Genomic DNA, 19,639 nt, shown 5'->3' with positions numbered 1-19,639 from the left:
TTTTTTTTTTTAAGATTGGCATAAATAGGGGCTGGAGAGAGAACTCAGCAGTTAAGAGCACTAGTTGTTTTTGCAGAAGACCTGAGTTTGAATCCTAGCACTCACAAGGCAGCTAACAACTATCCAGTTCCAGGGGATCCAACACCCTCTTCTATCCTCTGCATGCACTGCATGACACAATTGCACTTACACAGATGCAGGCAATACATTCATGCACATAAAAAAATTTTTTTAATTAAAAAAAAAACACATTGGTATAAATAGAGCTAGGCATTTTTATATTTTTTGGCCATTCAATTCAACTTGATAGTCAGGGGCTGCCTTGCTTTGCCATGTGTAATTGGGATTCCTATGTTCTGTTTTTGATTTAATGTCACATATAAACTGTCCCTTAGCAACCATCTTCTTTAATTAAGCAAACAAGTTTCTTTTTTATATCAGGAGCCTATAGAACACAGCTCTGAGTTTTCTCACAGGGTTATAGTTCTCAGATCAGAGGAGGGCACTAACATAGCCCTCCATGGGGCTTTTCTCCTTCCATTGCAGATTCTGGGACTTGGAACAAGGAGAGAATTATATACTGAGTCCACAGGAGAAGTTTGGCTTTGAAAAAGGAGAGAATATAAACTGTGTTTGTTTCTGTAAAGCCAAAGGTGAGATTTCTTGGCCTGACATGAAAAGTGTTCACATTTGGTTTCTATTACTGTGATAAACACCATGACCAAAAGCAGTGTGGGTTAGGGAAGGGCTTATTTCATATTACAGATTACAGTCCATCATCGAGTGAGACCAAGGCAGCATGCTTGAGGCAAAAAATAAAGCATAGCTCATGGAGAAATGCTGCTTACTGGCTTGCTTCCAGTAAGGAAGGCTTAAATGCCATTCTTAGCCCAGACTCACCTTCCCAAATCATGGTACACTGTGGGCTGAGCCTTCCTATATCAATGAGCAATCAAGAAAATGCCCCACAGATATGCTCACAGGCCAATCTGATGGAGGCAATTTTTCAATTGAGATTCCTTCTTCTCATGTGTGTCAATTGATAACAAAACTAGGACAAAAGGAATATAAACAGCTTCAAGCACTGTGCAAAAAATAGTGAAATTTAGAGCCTATTTTAAAAAATGTTAAAGAAGCTGGGTGTGGTGGCTCATGCCTTTAATCCCAGCACTCAGAGAGGCAGAGGCAGGTGTATCTCTGAGATTGAGGCCAGCCTGGTCTACATCCTGAGTTCCAGGCCAGCTGGGGCTGCAGGGAGACCCTGTCTCAAAAAGACCAAAAAACCAAAAATAAACAAAAAGTAAAAGTTGTAACTCATATCAGTCATTCAAATACAGTCAAGGATGAACAAGTAACATTAAAACTTTGTTATTCCATGTAATTTTCAAATGATTTGTTCAAAAGAATGACAGACTGGCTGGAGAGATCAGTTCAAAGTGTCTACTCCTGCAGAAGACATAAATTCAGATCTTAGCACCCATGTCAGGTGTCTCACAACCACCTGTAACTCTATCTCTAGGGAATCTGACCTCCTCTTCTGACTTTCATGAACACTTGAACACACATATATATAAATTAAAATCTTGCCTGGCGTGGTGGAGCACACCTTTAATCCCAGCACTTGGGAGGCAGAGGCAGGTGAATCTTTGTGAATTCAAGGCCAGCCTGGTCTACATAGTGAGTTCCAGACCAGCTGGGGATGCAGGGAGATCCTGTCTCGAAAAGACAAAAAAAAAAAAAGAAAGAGGAAATTCAGAGAGAAGAGACTAGCTCAGCAGTTAAGAGCACTGACTGCTTTTGCAGAGGACCCAGGTTCGATTCGTAGCACCCACATGGCAGCTAACAACCATTCATAGCTCCAGTTCCAGGGGAATTTGATGTTCTTGCCTGACCTCCACAGGCATTGCATGACACAGGTACACTTACATACATGTAGACAAAACACTCATATACATAAAAATAATAAATATTTTAAAAAGTGACGAATTGGCCAGGTGTGGTGGCACACGCCTTAAATCCCAGCACTCAGGAGGCAGAGACAGGCGGATCTCTGTGAGTTTGAGGCCAGCCTGGTGTCCATGGTGAATCCAGGACAGCTGGGGCTACAGGGAGACGCTGTCTCAAAAAGACCAAAAAAAAAAAAAAAGGTGACAAACTGATTATCTGTATACTGATGCCTGTACCCTCCAGAGATGGTGTGGTTAGTATGCATGCACCACAGAAAGTATATGAATGCATGTGTGTGCAAATGTTTACAGACACATGTCAAGCAGGGCCAGAGGGTTAGAAGGTAAGCTTGGGTAACTCTGATGCTTGCTAGTGCTCACCACCAGTGGAGTACTAGGGAAACAGCACTGAGTAAAGCAAATTGGAAACAAAAACCAGCATCTCCTCAAACTCAATTAACATGCACTTTGTTTTAACTTGTAGGTCTCCTGGCAGCTGGTACCGATAAAGGGCGAGTAGCCATGTGGAAAAAAGGGCCAAACTTCCCAGGTGGTCGGGGGTTGGAGGGCAAGGACATGTGGGCTCTTCAAACACCTACTGAGCTGGAAGGAAACATCATACAAGTAAAGGTACAGCATACAGCTCTACAGGGCATTTGATGCACTCGTACCAAATGGAGGGTGTAATTAACTTTGAACCTATTTTTTTAAATTTTTATGTGTATGTGTTTATGTGAATATATGTGAGTGTGCCACGTGTGCAGTGTCCTCAGAAGCCAGAAGACAGCATTGGAACCCCTGGAACTGGCGTTATAGATGGTTGTTAGCCACTATGTGGGTGCTGGGAATCAAACCTGGGTCCTCTGCAAAAGCAGCCACTGCTCTTAACTACTGAGCCAATTCTCCAGCCCCATGTTTAAATCTTTTTTTTTTTTTTTTTTTTTGGCTTTTTGAGACAGGGTTTCCCTGTAGCCCCAGCTGTCCTGGAACTTACTATGTAGACCAGGCTGGTGACAAGCTTGTTGTGCCTCTGCCCCCCAAGTGCTGGGATCAAAGGTGTGTGCCACCATGCCCAGCCCATGTTTAAATCTTAATTGAGACCTAATTCATATACCAAATGGTTTTTAGTTTGTTCACAGAGTTCTGCCAGGCTTCCATCACTACAACTTTATTTTCTTCACAACAAATCATTTTGGTTGTTTTATTTTTTTTAAGTATTTTATTTATTATTTTTATTTTATGCATTTATGTGAGTGCACCTGTGTCGTGCAATGCCATGGAAGTCAGAAGAGGGCTTCAGATTCCCCCAGAATTGGAGTTAAGGATGGTTCATAGCCACCATGTGGGTGCTGGGAATCGAACCCTGGTCCTCTGCAAGAGCAGTCAGTGCTCTTAACTGCTGAGCCATCTCTCCAGCCCCCAGCAAATCTTTTTATTTATTTACTTATTTATCTATTTTTTACTTTACTCAGTACTGTTTCCCTAGTGTTCCACTGGTGGTGAGCATTAGCAGTGTTACTCTGTATTACTCTGGCTTACCTTCTAACCCTCTGTCCTTGCTTGACATGTGTCTTTAGACAGGTGTCTGTAAACATTTGCACACACATGCATTCATATAATTTCTGTGGTGCATGCACACTACCCACACCATCTCAGGAGGGTACAAGCATCCAGCCCCCTTCACAACAAATCTTAAAACATTTTGATCACTACAAAAAGAAATCCATACCTGATCTCCACTCCTGTCAGCTCTATGTAGCCAGTAATATTCTTTGTGACTGGATTTGCCTGCTCTAAACATTTCATAAAAATAGAATCATATAGGGGCTGGAGAAATGGCTCAGCAGTTAAGAACACTGGTTGTTCTTGCAGAAGACCTGGGTTTGAATCCCAGCACCCACATGGCAGCTAACAACTGTCCGTAACTTCAGTCCCAGGGGATCCAACACCCTCTTCTGACCTCTGTGGGCACTGCACGACACTGGTGCACTTACCCACATGCAGGCAATACATGCATATACATAAAATAAAATTTTTAAAAAAGTTTTAAAAACAAAGTCATATAATATGCAGTCTTTGTGGCTTCTCTCACTGAGTATCATGTGTTCTAGTTCCTCCACATTGCAAATAGGTGTCAATGTTCCATTTTTATGGCTAAGTAATATCTTATGTGGGTAAACCATAGTTTATCTGTTCAGCAACTGTTGGGTATTTGTGTTATTTATGTTTTGGAACTGTTATGAATGATATTGCTCTAAAAATGTGTGCACAAGTTTTTGTGTAGATGTAGGCTTCATTTCCTGGGAAAATTTAATCCATTTTTACATATGTTATTTTGCTAGTATTCTCTGGCAGATGAAATGCAGTCGTCATATCTTCCAGTACTCCACTGAGCATGACTTAAAGTAATGAACTTATTTATAGCAGCTTCTTTGAAATCTTTACTGAGTCCAACATCAACATCATCTGGACTCTATCACAACTCCTCTGTGCCTCCACACTCTGCCCTTTTATGTGTCTCTCTCTTTTTTTTTTTTTTTAGGCAGAGTCTCCCTGTAGCCTCAGCTGGCGTGGAACTCACTATGTAGACCAGACTGGCCTTAAACTCACAGAAATCTGCCCGTCTCTCCCTCCTGAGTACTAGGGATTAAAGACATAAGGCCACCAGGCCTGACACTCCTTTTACATGTCTCTTAATTATTTGTTGAAAACCATGCATGTCAGATGGACTTAAAGCTCAGAAACCCACACGTCTCACCAGCAGAAGAAAAGTGAATAATTTAATGGTATAAATTTATAGAAAATAATATGAATTTATCATATTCAGAATGGCAGATTTCTAGCAGATGGCCCTGCAAGTCAGAGCAGACACTGCCTAGAATTGCCACACAGGTAACTCAGATCTAACAGTATGTTAAGTTTTTTGTGCAAAGTACTTATTTACCTCTATTAAAAAAAAAAACATTTTTTGTCTTTTTGAGACAGGGTCTTCCTACAGCCCCAGCTAGCCTGGAACTCACTATGTAGACCAGGCTGGCCTTGAACTCACAGAGACCCACCTGCCTCTGTCTCCCGAGTGCTGGGATTAAAGTTGTGTGCTACCACGCCCGGCCTAAAAGTTATTTTTAAAGTTATATATTTTAAACTATTTTTAAATAATAAGAAGTAGCTTATGGCTGGGCATAGTAGTTGTACACCTTTAATCTCAGCACTTGGGCAGCAGAGGCAGGCAGATCTCTGTGGGTTTGAAGCCAGCCTAGTCTGTATAGTGAGTTCCAGGCCAACCAGGGATACATAGTGAGACCTTGTCTCAATATGAACAGTGCCTTATGGACTGTCATAGGGAACACATATATTCCCTGACTATGTCTTTCCTCCTTTATTTATGCATTTGGTTCCCACATGGGACTGAAGTGGGGATCCAGGAAGAACCTTTTGGCAGTGAGCAGCATCAACTCTGTGTCCATCCTCAGTGAGCAAGCCATGTCATCACACTTCCACCAGCAAGTGGCTGCTGTGCAGATCTCACCAAGCTTAGTTAATGTGTCCTTCCTGTCCACAGGAGGCACACACAGCCTGTGTACTGACATGCACATCAGTGGCGTGTTCACCACCAAGGTAACTACTGAGGGTGGTCTATGGGAGTCACACAAGAATTTTCTACATAGATGAATGAGCTGCTCAGTCGTTAAGGTAAATCAGGACAGTAAGGGGCCAGGGTGGCAGCTCGAGCTTTTCCACCCTAGAATATCATCCTGAATGTCCGTGCATGTCCTATTCATAAAATAAATACTAAAAACACACAATCATTTTATACAGCATGAAAACCAGCCCTAACCTGCATCCACAAAGGGCTCAGTGAGCCTATATTAGGTTGACAGCATGGCAACACTCAGTAATGAAGGAAGAAGGCAGGTTTTGAAAAATGTGTGTTACACTCCTCCTGACCTTTGCTTTTGGACATCCATGTTTCTTTTAGGGTGCTGTGGCTGTCTGGAATGGAAAACAGGTAGCAATCTTTGAGCCTTCAGAATCCACCTTACGGAATGCAGGTTAGAGTCTTCACACCTCCAGCTGACCTCCACAGCTCAGTTATTGCCTCATCTCCTAATAGGACATGAAGAGGCTGGCACACGGCTGGTGAGACCCTTGAGTCAGCTCTCATTACTGTGCCTGAATTTCCAGAGCCAATGATGCAACTTCTGTCCCTATTGCCAGGGCTTCTTGGGATGCATCCTGTGAAGTGGTCAGGGTAATTGAGAAGTACAGTGAGACTCTGGGTCAGTAAACCCTCCTGGCATCGGGAACTCCTAAACAACTCAGAAACAAGGCTGCATAAACAAACAACTGGGTTCCTTCTAAGGGGCCACTTACATACCCATCCTCTGAAGAGATTCTAAGCCAGGCATTGCTATGAGCCACAGATGCCCAGGACCAGCCTCTGAATATCTCATTTGGATCTTCACAGATGATCCATCAATCTTAGATCCAGTCTCTACATCTCACCAATCTTTCCAGCTTCCTCTGTTTAATCTGGCTACCTTCGTCCTCCACACACCTATATGAGTTTCCTGGTGCTACTATAACAAATGACTTCATGCTTGGTGCTTAAAACAACAGAAATTTCTTCTCTTGTAGTTTCAAAGGCCAGAAGTAGAGAATCCAGCAAACAAAGCCAATTTCCTTAAGTCCTCAAGGGGATTTACTTTGCTTCTTCTAGCTTCTGCTGGGTACTTTAGACCTTAGTTTCTGGTCACAGTGCTCCAGTCTTTGTCTCTCTGGTCACATTAACACTATTTTCAATCCCCTCCCCCACCAGCGTTGCTGTTGATTGTGTTTAGGTCCTGCCTGGACAGGCCAGAATAAACTCTTCAGTGAGCCTCTATCATCCATTGTCAAATGTGGCAGTATTCACGGGACTTAGGGTTAGGAGCAAGGATCTTCAGGTCTTACAGCTCCCACAATACCTAGCCATTGGGATGTGACCCCTTCCCACTCACATGCTATACCATTCTTGCCCTTACCCACCTATACCTCTGGGCTCTTTTTACCTCCTAGGAGACTGACTGTTGTGCTTTTCCAAGGGTGATCACCTCCTTGATTGTTTTACCTCTCTGGGATGTTGCCACTGGTTACTACTTCACTCTCTCACATCTTTCCCACTCTTTTTTTTTTTTTTCTCCCTTAACACTTTGTTGTCTGAAGTTCTCTGATAATATTTGTCACACTGCTTGTACTATACATAAATTTATATGCCACCTCCCCTCTTTAATGTGAGTCCCAAGAAGCAGAGATGAGCTCCTTGTCCCAATAATGACCAGTAAGGTAAATACTGAGATGTCTTCTGTTCCATGTGCATTGTCCCTCCTTGACTAATTTCTTCAGCACCTTTGACTAGGGCATTGAGTTTCCAAAGTTCTTCATGACATGGGCAGGCACTTCCCAGTTGGTTGTATTGTCATAGGTGCTGTGCTGCTGGGATCACCTACTACCAAGAGGTGTGACTACTGAGCAGGGAGGGTGTGAAGGAGTGCAGAATCTTCAGAGAAGACCCAGGCCCCAACGGGCCAACATATTTCCCTGTACTCAGAGTAGACTTTCCTTTTTTCCCTCTTACCTTTTTTTTTTACTACATTTTCTTGTTTGTATTATATATATATATATTTTTTTTAAATATTATTTTCATTTTATGTGTATGAGTGTATTGCCTACATGTATGTGAGTGCACGTGTGTCGTGCAATGCCGCAGAGGTCAGAAGAGGGCTTCAATTTCCCCTGGAATTGGAATTAAGGACAGTTCATAGCCACCATGTGGGTGCTGGGAATCGAACCTGGGTGCTCTGCAAGAGCAGTCAGTGCTCTTAACCTCTGAGCCCTCTCTCTAGCCCCTGTTAGTATTATATTTTTAAGTTTTTCTTTTTTTGTTCTGGAACTTTGTTCTGCTCATCTGCAAGACTGAAGTAAACTGCCCTCACAGAGCTAGCATGAAGGCCAAGCTGACTGGGGATCCCACACAAGGTACTTTAACTCCACTGCTGGTGTTTTGATGCTCATTTTTCATTTCAGGAACCTTCTTGTGTGAGACCCCAGTGTTAGCAATGCATGAGGAAAGCGTTTATACAGTGGAGCCAAACCGAATTCAAGTTCGGACCTGGCAGGTAAGGAGCTGTTGTACAGTGAGTATACTGTGATGATAAAGAAAGCTATAGCAGAACTGAAAATGCTATCTCTAGATTAACCCAAGGCCTTTTATTGGCTTCATCTAGCTAAATCAGATTTTCCCCATCAGGTGGCTCACTGGAAAATGGATTTTGGATTAGCCTCCCTATCCATGGCTATTGTGACCTCTGAAACAGAGAGGCAGGCCCAGGGCCTTTTGCAGGGGAAAAGACCATTTTATTGTACCTTGACTATAAGGGCTATCAAATGGGAAGAAATGTTTGCTGGATTTAACACACATCCTGTAGGTGACATAGCTGTCATTTAGATCATAAAGTTTCTGGATGAGCCATTCCCTACATGTGAGTGAGGGTGAAACCAAGATGTGAGCAGTGCTGGCCTCTGAGGTGACAGACATCTGAGGATATAGCATCTGAGTCAGACATCCTTCCCCTTTGCATCCCACTCTGTCCCACTAGAACTTGGTGCTGACACAGCTTCCAGTTGCTGCTGCATCAAATTGCCACAAACCGAGTAGCTGAAGACAACAAATTTGTTCTCTCACAGTTCTGGAAATGAAATTCTGTTTCTAGGTTGGTCAGAGTAGGTTCCTTCAGGAAACTTTGCTGGGAAATCTGTTCCAGCTTCTCCAGGTTTCCAGGAGCCAGTGGTGCTGTCAATCCTTGGTGTCCATATCTTTGGCTCAGAGACTTTCCTGTACTCTGTCCTGTTCTTCACATGGCCTCTCTCAGTATCTGTGTCTTCTCTTCTATGTCTGATAGAAACACTTTCACCGGGGTGCAGTTTAGTGTCAGATCATGTGCTTTGCATGGACAGGGCCCTGAGTTCCATTCACAACATGGTAAACAAAACACTTGTCAGTGGGTTTAGGACCCACTCTAAGTCAAAGTGATCTCATTTAAAAGTCTTGGGACCAGGAATGTGGATCAGTAGAGTGTTTGTCTAGCATGGACAAAGCCCTGAGTTACATCCCCAGCACCACAAAAATAAGTTAATCCTTATTTAGTCACATCTGCAAAAAACCCTTTTGCAATAAGGTTTGAGAAACAGTATCTTTCGGTAGGCAGCTGTTCAACCCACTATGTACAGTTATGTTCTATGACAAGATTGAGAGCATGTCTCTGGTTTTAGCAGTCAGTTGAGTGACTGTGTGTCTTGAGGGGGTATTATGTATGTGTGTGGTACATATGGGGAGGTCTGAGGATGACCTCGGGTGTAGGTCCTTAAGCCCCTTCAACTTTTTGTATGAGGCAAGGTCTCTCACTACCCTGGAACTCTGGAGCTCCACCACATAGGCCAGGCTAGCTGTCCCACAAGCTTGCAGAGATCTGCCTGTTTTTGCCTCCCATCTTACCATTGCTGGAATTTAGGGGCATGCCATTGTGTCTGGCTTTACATAGGTTCTGAGAATCCAAACTCAGATACTCATGCTTATAAGGCAAGCACTTTACCAACTGAGCCATTTCCCCAGCCCTGGTATGATATGATTTTTGTATTGAACTCTGAGCTCTTTGTTGGAACCCATTGTGCTTCACTGGGGCTGCCACATCCATGACCTTGCACCTCACATACTGCTAATCTAGGCCCCTTTCTTGAAGTTCACTTCTAGGTGACAGTCCCATCAGTAAACAAGACTGATTACCAAAGTGAGAAGGGACAGGAAGAACTCTTTGTAGGAGAGTGAATTGTGGAGGGAAGATGAGGAGGAAGAACCATGTGGCTCCCTGAACACTACCCCTGGAAATAACAGACAGGCACTGATAGGTAGCTAGTGATACCATTTTTTCCCACAGTCTGTAGGTTTAAGGGAGCAGAGAGGCTGAAAGGCAGAAGGCCAGGGCCTGCTGGGCAGCCTACATACAGAACAAAGTGTCTCCTTGCCTGTGGTATGATACCCCCGTCCTTGAATGTTTGTGGTCTGACTTTGGAAGACATGAATGAGGTGACTGTTGTGGACATAGAGATGAGGGAGAGGGACTGGCACAGGACAGATGAAGGGGCTGCTGTGTCATAGCAGAAAAGGACCTGTAGAGGTACTGCTGTGCAGCAAAGTTGAACTGCATGCTGGGAAAGTTGAAATGGCCTACTAGGAAACAATTAAGGTCCTGTCTGTAGGACCAACAACTGGCATGGAATCGAGTCCTCCCCAACCCCTTGGGTGCTTGACTAGAACCCAGGGCCTCATGCACATTCTGTATATTCAGCCACACTCCCACTGTTTGTCATTTTAAAAGTTACAGAAGGCATGTGTATTACTTGTGGCCAGTGAGGAAATGCTAGTGATCTCTCACATCCCCATTGAACACCTGACATGTTCTTCCAGATCCTTCCTCTTCAGGAGGCAGATGTATGCTAATGTCTAGGTCAGTGATAAGGTGACTTCAGACACTGTGCCTTTCTGGACCTCTGCATCATTACTCCAGAGAGGGCTGAAGTGTGGGTTATACATGGTCAGGACTGAAGCCAAAACTCTGGATGGAAAGTAAGTGAGACAGAAGGCTGGTAGGCCAGTTGCAAAGGACCCTGAAGACAATGAAGGGTTGATTATTAATAGGAATAGGATATATTTTGGTTTGCCCCTTTTTTTTTAAAAAAGACAGGATCTTGATCATGGTGTCTCCCCCAGAGTTGACTCAGCGGTTAAGAGCACTGACTGCTCTTGCAGAGGACCCAGGTTCGATTCTCAGCACCCACATGGTGGCTACTAACCGTCCTTAACTCCAGTTCCAGGGGAATCCGGAGCCCTCTTCTGATCTCCATGGTATTGCACAACACAGGTGCACTCACATACATGCAGGCAATACGCTCGTAAACATAAAATAAAAATAAAAAAGAATCTTACTACATAGCCCTGATAGGTCTGGAACTTGAAAGTAGATCAAGCTGGCCTTAAACTTACGGAGATCTGTCTGCCTCTGCCTCTGCCTCTTGAGTGCTGTGATTAAAGGCGTACATCACCACACTTGATCTCTTTTTGGTTTTGTGTTGGTTTTTCTTAGACTATAACTTATATGCCAGTATGATGGGAAAACTAGCTAGTTGGTGAAGGTGATGGAGACCTGGGAGATGCACCCATGAGAGACTCTAAGAATTGTCTCAGGCAGTGGTTTTTGAATGAAGGGGACTACAGAAGGAAAAGAAATGGGGTTCTCCTAACTGCAGACTGGGTTTGTTATAGTGCCTGAGAAGTGGAAACTATAGAAATAGAACAGGTCTAGGTGAACTTGAACTTGAGAGTCCTTGCCTCCTTCTAACAGTAATAAAGCCAAGTGATCTCTCCTCACTTGCCTACCCTCAGAGCATTCCAGTCTCCATTGCTCATTCCTGCTGACACATCAGCTTTAAGAATCCTAGACACAGAGACACTTGCTCAGTATGTGTTGCCCCCTCTTTTGGCCTCTTCAGGTAGCTGACCTGTTCCTCATTTTGAATGTTGCCCGTAGGACAGACTTTTTTTTTTTTGTCTTTTTGAGACAGGGTTTCCCTGTAGTCCCAGCTGGCCAGACTGGCCTCGAACTCACAGAGATCTACCTGCCTCTGCCTCCTGAGTGCTGGGATTACAGGCGTGTGCCCCCACACCCAGCTAGACTTTTATTTCTTAAACATTTTATTGGAAGTATAAGATACAGAAAGCATGGATATGTTATGAGTAAGTGTGGAGCTTATTGTGAATTGCCTTTCACAAGTGGTATATGCCCAGAATGTGAGAAGCACCCTGCTAGAGCATCCTCTCCCTACCTCCCTACCCAGATGACCATGCACCTGACACTGGCAGTATAAAGTTATCACTGGGACTTTAACACAATGCCAGGTCATAGTCTATTCCTGCTACTTTCCTGCATCCTGTGCATGCCCATAAAGTACCTCTCAGCTGAACATCCTGTGTTTTGTTTTGTTTTGTTTGTTTTGTTTTGGTCTTTTGTAAATCCAACTGGCCTAGAACTCAGTATGTAGACCAGGCTGGCCTTGAACTCACAGAGATCTGCCTGCCTCTGCCTCCTGAGTGCTGAGATTAAAGGCTTGCACTGTCATGCCTAGCCAGCATCCTGTTTATCATTACTCCTTGACCTGACTTGCTTCTAGGCTCGTGGAACCAAGACTGTCTGGAGGACAGTGCCCTATCTTTCTGGGGCACTAAGTTAGTGCAGTGTGGGTATACACTAGCCCATCAAGAAACACCATGTATTGGATGAGTGAGTGGAATATACAAGGTGAATAAAATTCAGAAGTGGAAGTGGAATGGTCATGGAAGTTCAGTCCTAAACTTAATCTTCTTTCCCCAGGGGACTGTCAAACAGCTCCTACCGTTCGCTGAGACTGAGGGGAGCCCCTGCTTCCTGGACGTCTGTGGGACTTTCCTGGTTGCAGGGACAGACTTAGCTCATTTTAAAAGCTTTGATCTTTCTAGAAGGTACAGTTTTCATCCAAACAGAAGTATTTTAATTTATATATATATATATTGGGGGGCAGTCTTCTTGTAGCCCCAGCTGGCCTGGAACTCAAACCTGTCTCTGCCTCCTGAGAACTGGGATTAAAGGCATGCACCACAATGCCCAGCTAAGTATTAGATTTTTTTTTTTTTAAATTAGGAGACAGTGTGGTAAGCAGAAAATGGGAACAGTGTCAGAAATCTTAGGTTCTTATCTCACATGACACCTCATTTTCTTCTGTAGTTTAGAAGAGGCCTTTTATTGAGTCTAAAAAGTTAGCCCTTATTTTTCCTGTACTGGGGTTCACATGCACAATGTGGAAAGCAATGAGCTGAGCAGAACGTGTGAGCTGAGGTCTCAGCAGTCAAACAGGTCCTTTCTGTGACCTGCATAGGGCCAGTAGGCAGCAAAAGGGTGCTAAAAGGGAACTTCTGCCTCATGCTAAGGTCATCTTGTCTCTCCTCAAACAGAGAAGCAAAGGTGCATTGCAGCTGTAAGAACCTGGCTCAGCTGGTCCCTGAGATTGGGAGCATTGCTTCTCTTAGATGCAGTGCCAACGGGAACAAGATCAGCATCCTCCTCAGCATGGTAAGCCTGCTGTCCCTCATGGCCTTCTTACTGATCTAACTGGTAGCAAGGACCTCCTGGAGGAGCTGTCTGTGTCTGTGACCCCTGCCAGGCTCATGGCCACCTGTTCTGTCTATGCTCTCCTTGATGGGTCTATTGGGTCTTTATATCTAGCCTCTGGCTGGTCCCTCCTTGCTTCATCTCCCTCCTCACCTTCCCACCTTCCCTCAGCCCTCTCTTGCCTGCTTCTATCTTGGCACATGCCCTGTTCTTACACCCTCACTTGCACACACCTTCTGTCTTTTCTTGCCTTTCCTTATTTTCATCAGAAATAGTTGTGTCTTCCTCAGAGTCCTTTGCCCTTTACTTCTGATTGTTTTCTTCATCATCCAGGTAAACTCTTTGGTACAAGAAGGGGTGATAATTTCTTCCTCAGCAGTTAAGCCTATAGTGTGCTCTATTGTTTAAACTTGTGACAGAGTTTCATTTTCTTGCCTTTTTCAGGGAGTCACATCCCATTTACCATTCTAGTGCCTGCTAGAATGAAGATTTCTATGAGTGCCCTTAAGTTCTGGATGTGTGTCCCCCCAGCACTGCTTGTGGGCATGAGAAGCCCAGGGTTGCCTTCCAAATTGTGCCCACTAGTGGGAGCTCTGTCCGAGAATAATGCTGAATTAACCAGGCTACTGATCCTGAGTACAGTGGAGAAAAGTGTGGAGTTGAGCCCAGCTCTTCCCTTTCCTCAGCTTCTTTCATGTATACATGTGCATGGTGCTTTCCTCTGCAAGTATCCAAAAGAAAGAATTGAGAAACAATAAGGTTACAGTAGGAACATCATCAGTTGTATTTTGCATGTCCTGCTGCCCCAATTTTATAATGAAAGATTCAGTATCAGCCCAGTGTGTGCTGCAGCTCATCCTGACCTTGGTGACAGCTTGGCTAGAGCAAGGTTAGAAAGAATGGGAGCACCCCACCGTGGTGTAAAATACAAAAGAAAATAAGGGCATAAAGTGGCAGCAGTGTGAGGCAGGCAGCTATATGAGACCTGGTAGGAGAAAGACCACTGAATCTGGGCAGGGAACATTTGGAACTGTGAAAAGAGGGCATCCTCAGCCCTCAGACATCCTTATATGTTGTCATGAAATGGGGGTTGCCAGAATCCAGGACGACTCTGTTGCTCCTGAGTCTAGACCACCCAGGGCAGCCAGGTCTGAATCCAAGGTAGAACTGAGTATCTACCTGTTTTCTGTTGCTTCCATAGCCACTTACTGAGCACCTCTGATGTGAAAAGCAGGTCCAGGTTCAGTTTTCAGAGACAGTCATATGAAGGACCCTCAGGTGGGCCCACTCTTAACTGCTCATGCTGCTAGCTGGGGCATGGGTCAGTGTGTTCCCACCTCATTCCACCACAAAACATTGCTTCAGGGGAGATGGCTTGGCAGTTAAGAGCACTGGCTGCTCTTGCAGGAGGACCTGGGTTCAGTTCTCAGCACATATGTGGAGGCTAACAATCCTCTGTAACTCCAGTTCCAGGGGATCTGACACTCTTTTCTGGTCTCTGCAGGCATTTCACAACATGGGTACACTTACATACATGCAGGCAAATAAATAATTAATAAATAAAATAGAATGAAATACAAATAAATCAAAAAAATTTTTTGAGAACCATTACTTCAGCAATTACAGACCCCAAGGTGCCCTTCTAGGTGCTGACATTTCTTAATCTTAAAATAGGATCTTTAAGGCCGGGCGTGGTGGTGCACGCCTTTAATCCCAGCACTTGGGAGGCAGAGGCAGGCAGATCTTTGTGAGTTCCAGGTCAGCCTGGTCTACATAGTGAGTTCCAGGCCAGCTGGGGCTACAGGGAGACCCTGTCTCAAAAAGATAGAAAATTTAAAAAAAATAATAAAAAAAATAAAATAGGATCTCTAAAAACTTGAGGTAAGAGTCACATAACATAAAATTAACTATTTAAAGTGAACAATTCAGTGGCACTTGATATATTCAGAGTATAGTGCAGTCATCTCCTCTAGTTCTGAAACATCTCATTCCAAAGAAAAATGTCATATCCATTAACCATCATTCCCATTTCCCATCTCAGTTCCTATCACCTATAAGTCTGTTTATAGTCTCTGAATTTGCCTTTTTAAATATTTCATACAAATGGAATCATACAGTATGTGGCCTTTTGATACAGGCTTCTTTTACCCAGTTTAGCATTTGGAGGCTCATCCATATTGTAGCATGTTATCAGTGCTTCATTCCTTCTATGCCTGCGTTGTTTGCATAGACCACATGGGGTTTTTTTTGTCTCCATTGATTTGTCCATGTCTTTTGTGACTTCCTTCTCACTCTTGTGAATGGTGCTGCTGTGAACTTGGAATGGAACCACCACCTTGGAAGTTCCATGGTACGTATGAGCAGTGGGCAGCACAGCAGGAGCAACCAAACTTCATGATGCTCTTGCTCCTAGCCTGTACTATGAACACTACTCATTACTTCAGGTGTCAGCTGCCAAACGGGAATGATTGCCATCCTCCATCTTTATGAAGTTTATGTCATTTCCATTCAGCTGTATGAGTATGCGTCATCAGAATCCAGATTCCTTCTGATTGCCTTGGTTAGTCTTATCTCAGCTAAGAAAACATCTCCAGTCAAAACTAGGAACAGCTCAGCAATTTTAGATTTTGTCCTCTAAAATTATAATATATAGACGAGTAATTTGAAAACTTTCAGTGGGCATAGGGAAGTTGATGTTCAAGTTACGGGTCTAACAGTGCACCTTCCCCTAGAAGCAGAGGTAGCTGACAATAGACATGTTTTCCTCAAGCACATGCTGTGTCAGTCCCAGAACACAGTCCCTGCAGTGATGGCCCAGGCCACTCCCTGAGCCACTCTGTCTTCTCTTTCCTAGGCTGACAACATTCCTGATTCCAAAATCTACATTTATGATGTTGAGATGGACACAATGACCATCTTTGACTTCAAGACTGGACAGATTGGTCAGATGGAGTCACTGCCCTTTAGCGAGCAAAAGACTAATGAGTAAGAATGTAGTTAAAATTGTTGAATGCAATATTTGTCTACTGTTCAATTTCCTAGAAGTTTGTTGCTAAGCTGTTTTTCATTTATTTATTTATTTATTCATTTATTTATTTTTGGTTTGTTAAGTTCTTTGTATATTCTGAATATTAATCCTCTGTTATATATGTAGCTGGTGAAGATTTTCTCCCACTCTTGTGGACTTCCTCTTCACTAGATTTGTTGTTCCCTCTGTTGAACAGAAGCTTTTTTGTTTAATGAGGTCCCACTTGTTGATTGCTGACCTTAATTTCTGAGCAAATTCTGTCCGATTAAGAAAATCCTTTCCTACACCTGGAACTCACTATGTAGACCTGGCTGGCCTTGAACTCACAAAGATCCTCCTGCCTCTGCCTCCCAAGTGCTGGGATTAAAGGCTTGTGTCACCACACCCAGCTTTATTATTTTTATTTTATGTGTATGAGTGTATTGCCTGTATGCATGTAAGTATACCCATGTTGTGCAGTGCCCAAGGAGGTCAGAAGAGGGTGTTGGATTCCCCTGGAACTGGAGTTACAGTGATTGTTAGCTGATGATTGTTCTATCAGGTCCCTTCTTGATGCAAATCCACTTTTGCAGTCTGCCCTGAATCCTTCTGTCTCTCTCCCTGAATCCTGCCTGCCTCATCAGATCCTTCTTAGGAGCTCTCTTTAATCTGTTGGACTCTACCTTTCACCTCTGTTGATATCCTATTTCAATACCCTCATCTTTTTATACCTAATTGTACCCCAGATTTGCTTAGAACATAAATCTTTGAACTTCTCACTGAAATTGCAGCCCATTTCCCAGAGTTTTCTGTTACCAGGTCTAAATCTATGGAATTAACTTTCCTTTACTCCCTACTACCAAATCCCATTTATTTTTGTCTTTTTTTAATTTTATTTATTATTTTTATTTTATGTGTATGCATGTATTGCCTGCATGTAGGTAAGTGCACCCATGTTGTGCAATGCCTGCGGAGGTCAGAAGAAGCTGTCAGATCTCCTGGGACTGGAGTTATGGACAGTTGTTAGCTACCATGTGGGTGCTGGGAATCGAACCCGGGTCTTCTGCAAGAACAACTAGTGTTCTTAACTGCTGAGCCATCTCTCCAGCCCCTAATTTTTGTCTTTTAATGAATGTTTTTCACTGAACTCTGCCTGGCTTTCATGATTCCGCTTTCTGGAATAGGCATCATTCCTTTTTCACATTCTGCATCTCTTGCCAGGCCAGTCTCTCTTCAGAGGAGACAACTTGAGTCTGGCATTCTATGGGCCCTTGATATATGCTCTGTCCAAAAGTCTCTGCTTATTGCATCATTCCTGCACAATCAGGCCATGGCCTGTAGGAATACTGCCAGTGCTGGTTCTGGTGGCATCCGTGAGGGGTATTGTTTCCTGTAGAACTGGGTCCTACATAGCTACCAAGAGCCAATGAGCCCAGCAGTCCCACACTCCATCCTTGGTTTACCCCACTCCTCGAGGGGTGGCAAGTAAGGACTACTATCTCCCTCACCTAATGGTGTTGAGTTGTTTTTGTATGTTTGTGTTTGAGGTATTTTCCTACAATGTTACCCAGGCTATCCTTGAACTCCTGGACTCAAGTGATTATCCTGCCTTCACCTCCCAAATAGCTGAGACTAAAAGTGTGTACCACCACACCCATCTTCTTTTAATATATACATTTTTTGTCATTTAGTTCATTGATCTTCTATAGTGCTTAATCAAATTCTGGGCCCATGAAATATGATATTATATAGATTAGAGACTATGGTAAAATTAGAAAATGCCATGTACAGGGTTGCTTGAGGTCACCTCTCAGGAGACATCTGAGTCCACTGCTCCATCTGAGCATCATGTTCCATGTCCCCCAAACCAGACTTCACTGGGATCCTTCCCTTTTACCCAGTTTTCAGAGTCTGAAAGGGTGTGCTCTGACAGGACGTGTGGCACTGGGAGGCACAGTGGTGCTCCAGAAACCATGTACCTGCAGATAGTGTCACCTGGTGACAGTGACTGATAAGACCTTGAGTGGATATGGTTAATGATAATAGAAATGTTCTTCTCAGAGTTGGAGACAAATTCCTTCTGTTTTAGGAGCCACAGCTTTATGCATGAGAAATTGGCAAATTACATTCCTGTAAACCATTTCTGGGATCAGAGTGAGCCCAGGCTTTTTGTGTGTGAGGCCTTACAGGAAGCTCCTGGAGCCCAGCTGCAGGCTGGAGACAAACAGCCACATGTGGAAGATGGCACACACCACAAGGTACCTATTACTTTGCTGTGTTACATGTTTAGGTATGCATGATAACTGTTTGCCAGATAGAGTCTTCATGACAAGGTTTATCAAGAGTTACTAGGAAAATTTATCCACGTGAAGTGCAGTGTCTACCTCATGTCTCCCACTGAATGAAGTGTCAACTGTGACATCAAGATAGTTTCCATAGACTGATAGTAGACCTATCTTGAGCCATAGCAAAGCTGTGTTGTGAGGTATGTCTCTTTAGTAGTACACTCTCCTTATTGTGCTCACACCATAGTTTGCTCCACACTTTCTGCCTGGTCTGACTCCAAATATTGTTTTCTTGATTCTTTTAACTATTATGTTACTATTTCTCTGTGGGACAGAGCTCTTTATGGAAACAATCAGTATGAACTAACCCTCAGTGTTAGCACAGGCTGAGATTCAGTCTGAAATGAGCTGGAATCCTCTTTCTCCCTTCAGCATCCTGACCTCACTCACTGTGTCTGCCCTCCCCACTGGTTCTCTCACCTCTATGGGGCTCTATCTCTATGTAGATGCACTCTTAGCTCCAGAACAGCACCTTGCTAGGGACTGAGAGTCTGACAGTTTCCAAGGCTTATGTCTTGCAAGATGTCAGATATGCCTTGGAAAGCCCATCAATACGTGCCTCTGTAACCCAACTTGCTCTTGGAGCAATTTGTGTGCAGGTCTCTAAAATAAGTCACCATAGGGAAGACCATTCTATAGCTTCAGGACTTGTCTTCATGCCAGAGGAATTTCCCTCACCAGAATGATGAGAACCTGCCCCTAAGACCATCTGTAGTCAGTGTCAGTACCCTGAGGATCTCAGAAGCAAATTGTGTCCTTGACCCTCAATTGCCAGTAATAAAATAGATTGAGGGAGCTTCTCTGTCATTGTAATGAAGGAAACAGATTGCCAGAGGAATTTTCCAGATAGAAGGCAAGGTGACAACTTCAGGAAGCAATGAGAACAGCAGACAATGACTAGGAACAGAAGAAGGCATATCTATGAGAGGGTGATTTTCTGGCCTTTTGATTAAATAGTTCTTAATAGTGTTTGTCCTTTGTGACAATGATGTGCAGTTGTAAGAGTTCATATTATGTAGTGAGGAGACGCTCTGAATTCCCTTCACCTCCTTTTTTTTTAATTAGAAGAAGCATTTCATTACAACAGCATTAACCTATTCAATA

The 19,639-nt window shown here is 43.6% G+C and overlaps 1 protein-coding gene across 1 annotated transcript in view; it reads left to right on the top strand.

The window, feature by feature from the left end:
- The window catches only part of Ift140 (intraflagellar transport 140), a 107,983-nt gene that overhangs the window by 24,393 nt on the left and 63,951 nt on the right, over positions 1-19,639 (top strand). The window contains exons 9-17 of the mRNA XM_008856181.3: positions 547-653; positions 2,431-2,576; positions 5,361-5,564; positions 5,926-5,998; positions 8,013-8,104; positions 12,410-12,537; positions 13,027-13,144; positions 16,038-16,168; positions 18,280-18,448. Coding sequence (XP_008854403.1) covers positions 547-653; positions 2,431-2,576; positions 5,361-5,564; positions 5,926-5,998; positions 8,013-8,104; positions 12,410-12,537; positions 13,027-13,144; positions 16,038-16,168; positions 18,280-18,448 — 1,168 coding nt within the window. The remainder of the gene's footprint in view (positions 1-546; positions 654-2,430; positions 2,577-5,360; positions 5,565-5,925; positions 5,999-8,012; positions 8,105-12,409; positions 12,538-13,026; positions 13,145-16,037; positions 16,169-18,279; positions 18,449-19,639) is intronic.

The sequence above is a fragment of the Nannospalax galili genome, unplaced genomic scaffold, assembly GCF_000622305.1.
Source record: "Nannospalax galili isolate Female #2095 unplaced genomic scaffold, S.galili_v1.0 scaffold668, whole genome shotgun sequence".
NCBI classification, from domain to species: Eukaryota; Metazoa; Chordata; class Mammalia; order Rodentia; family Spalacidae; genus Nannospalax; species Nannospalax galili.
Note: the sequence above shows the minus strand (reverse complement) of the source record. Positions and strands in the feature narration are given on the sequence as shown.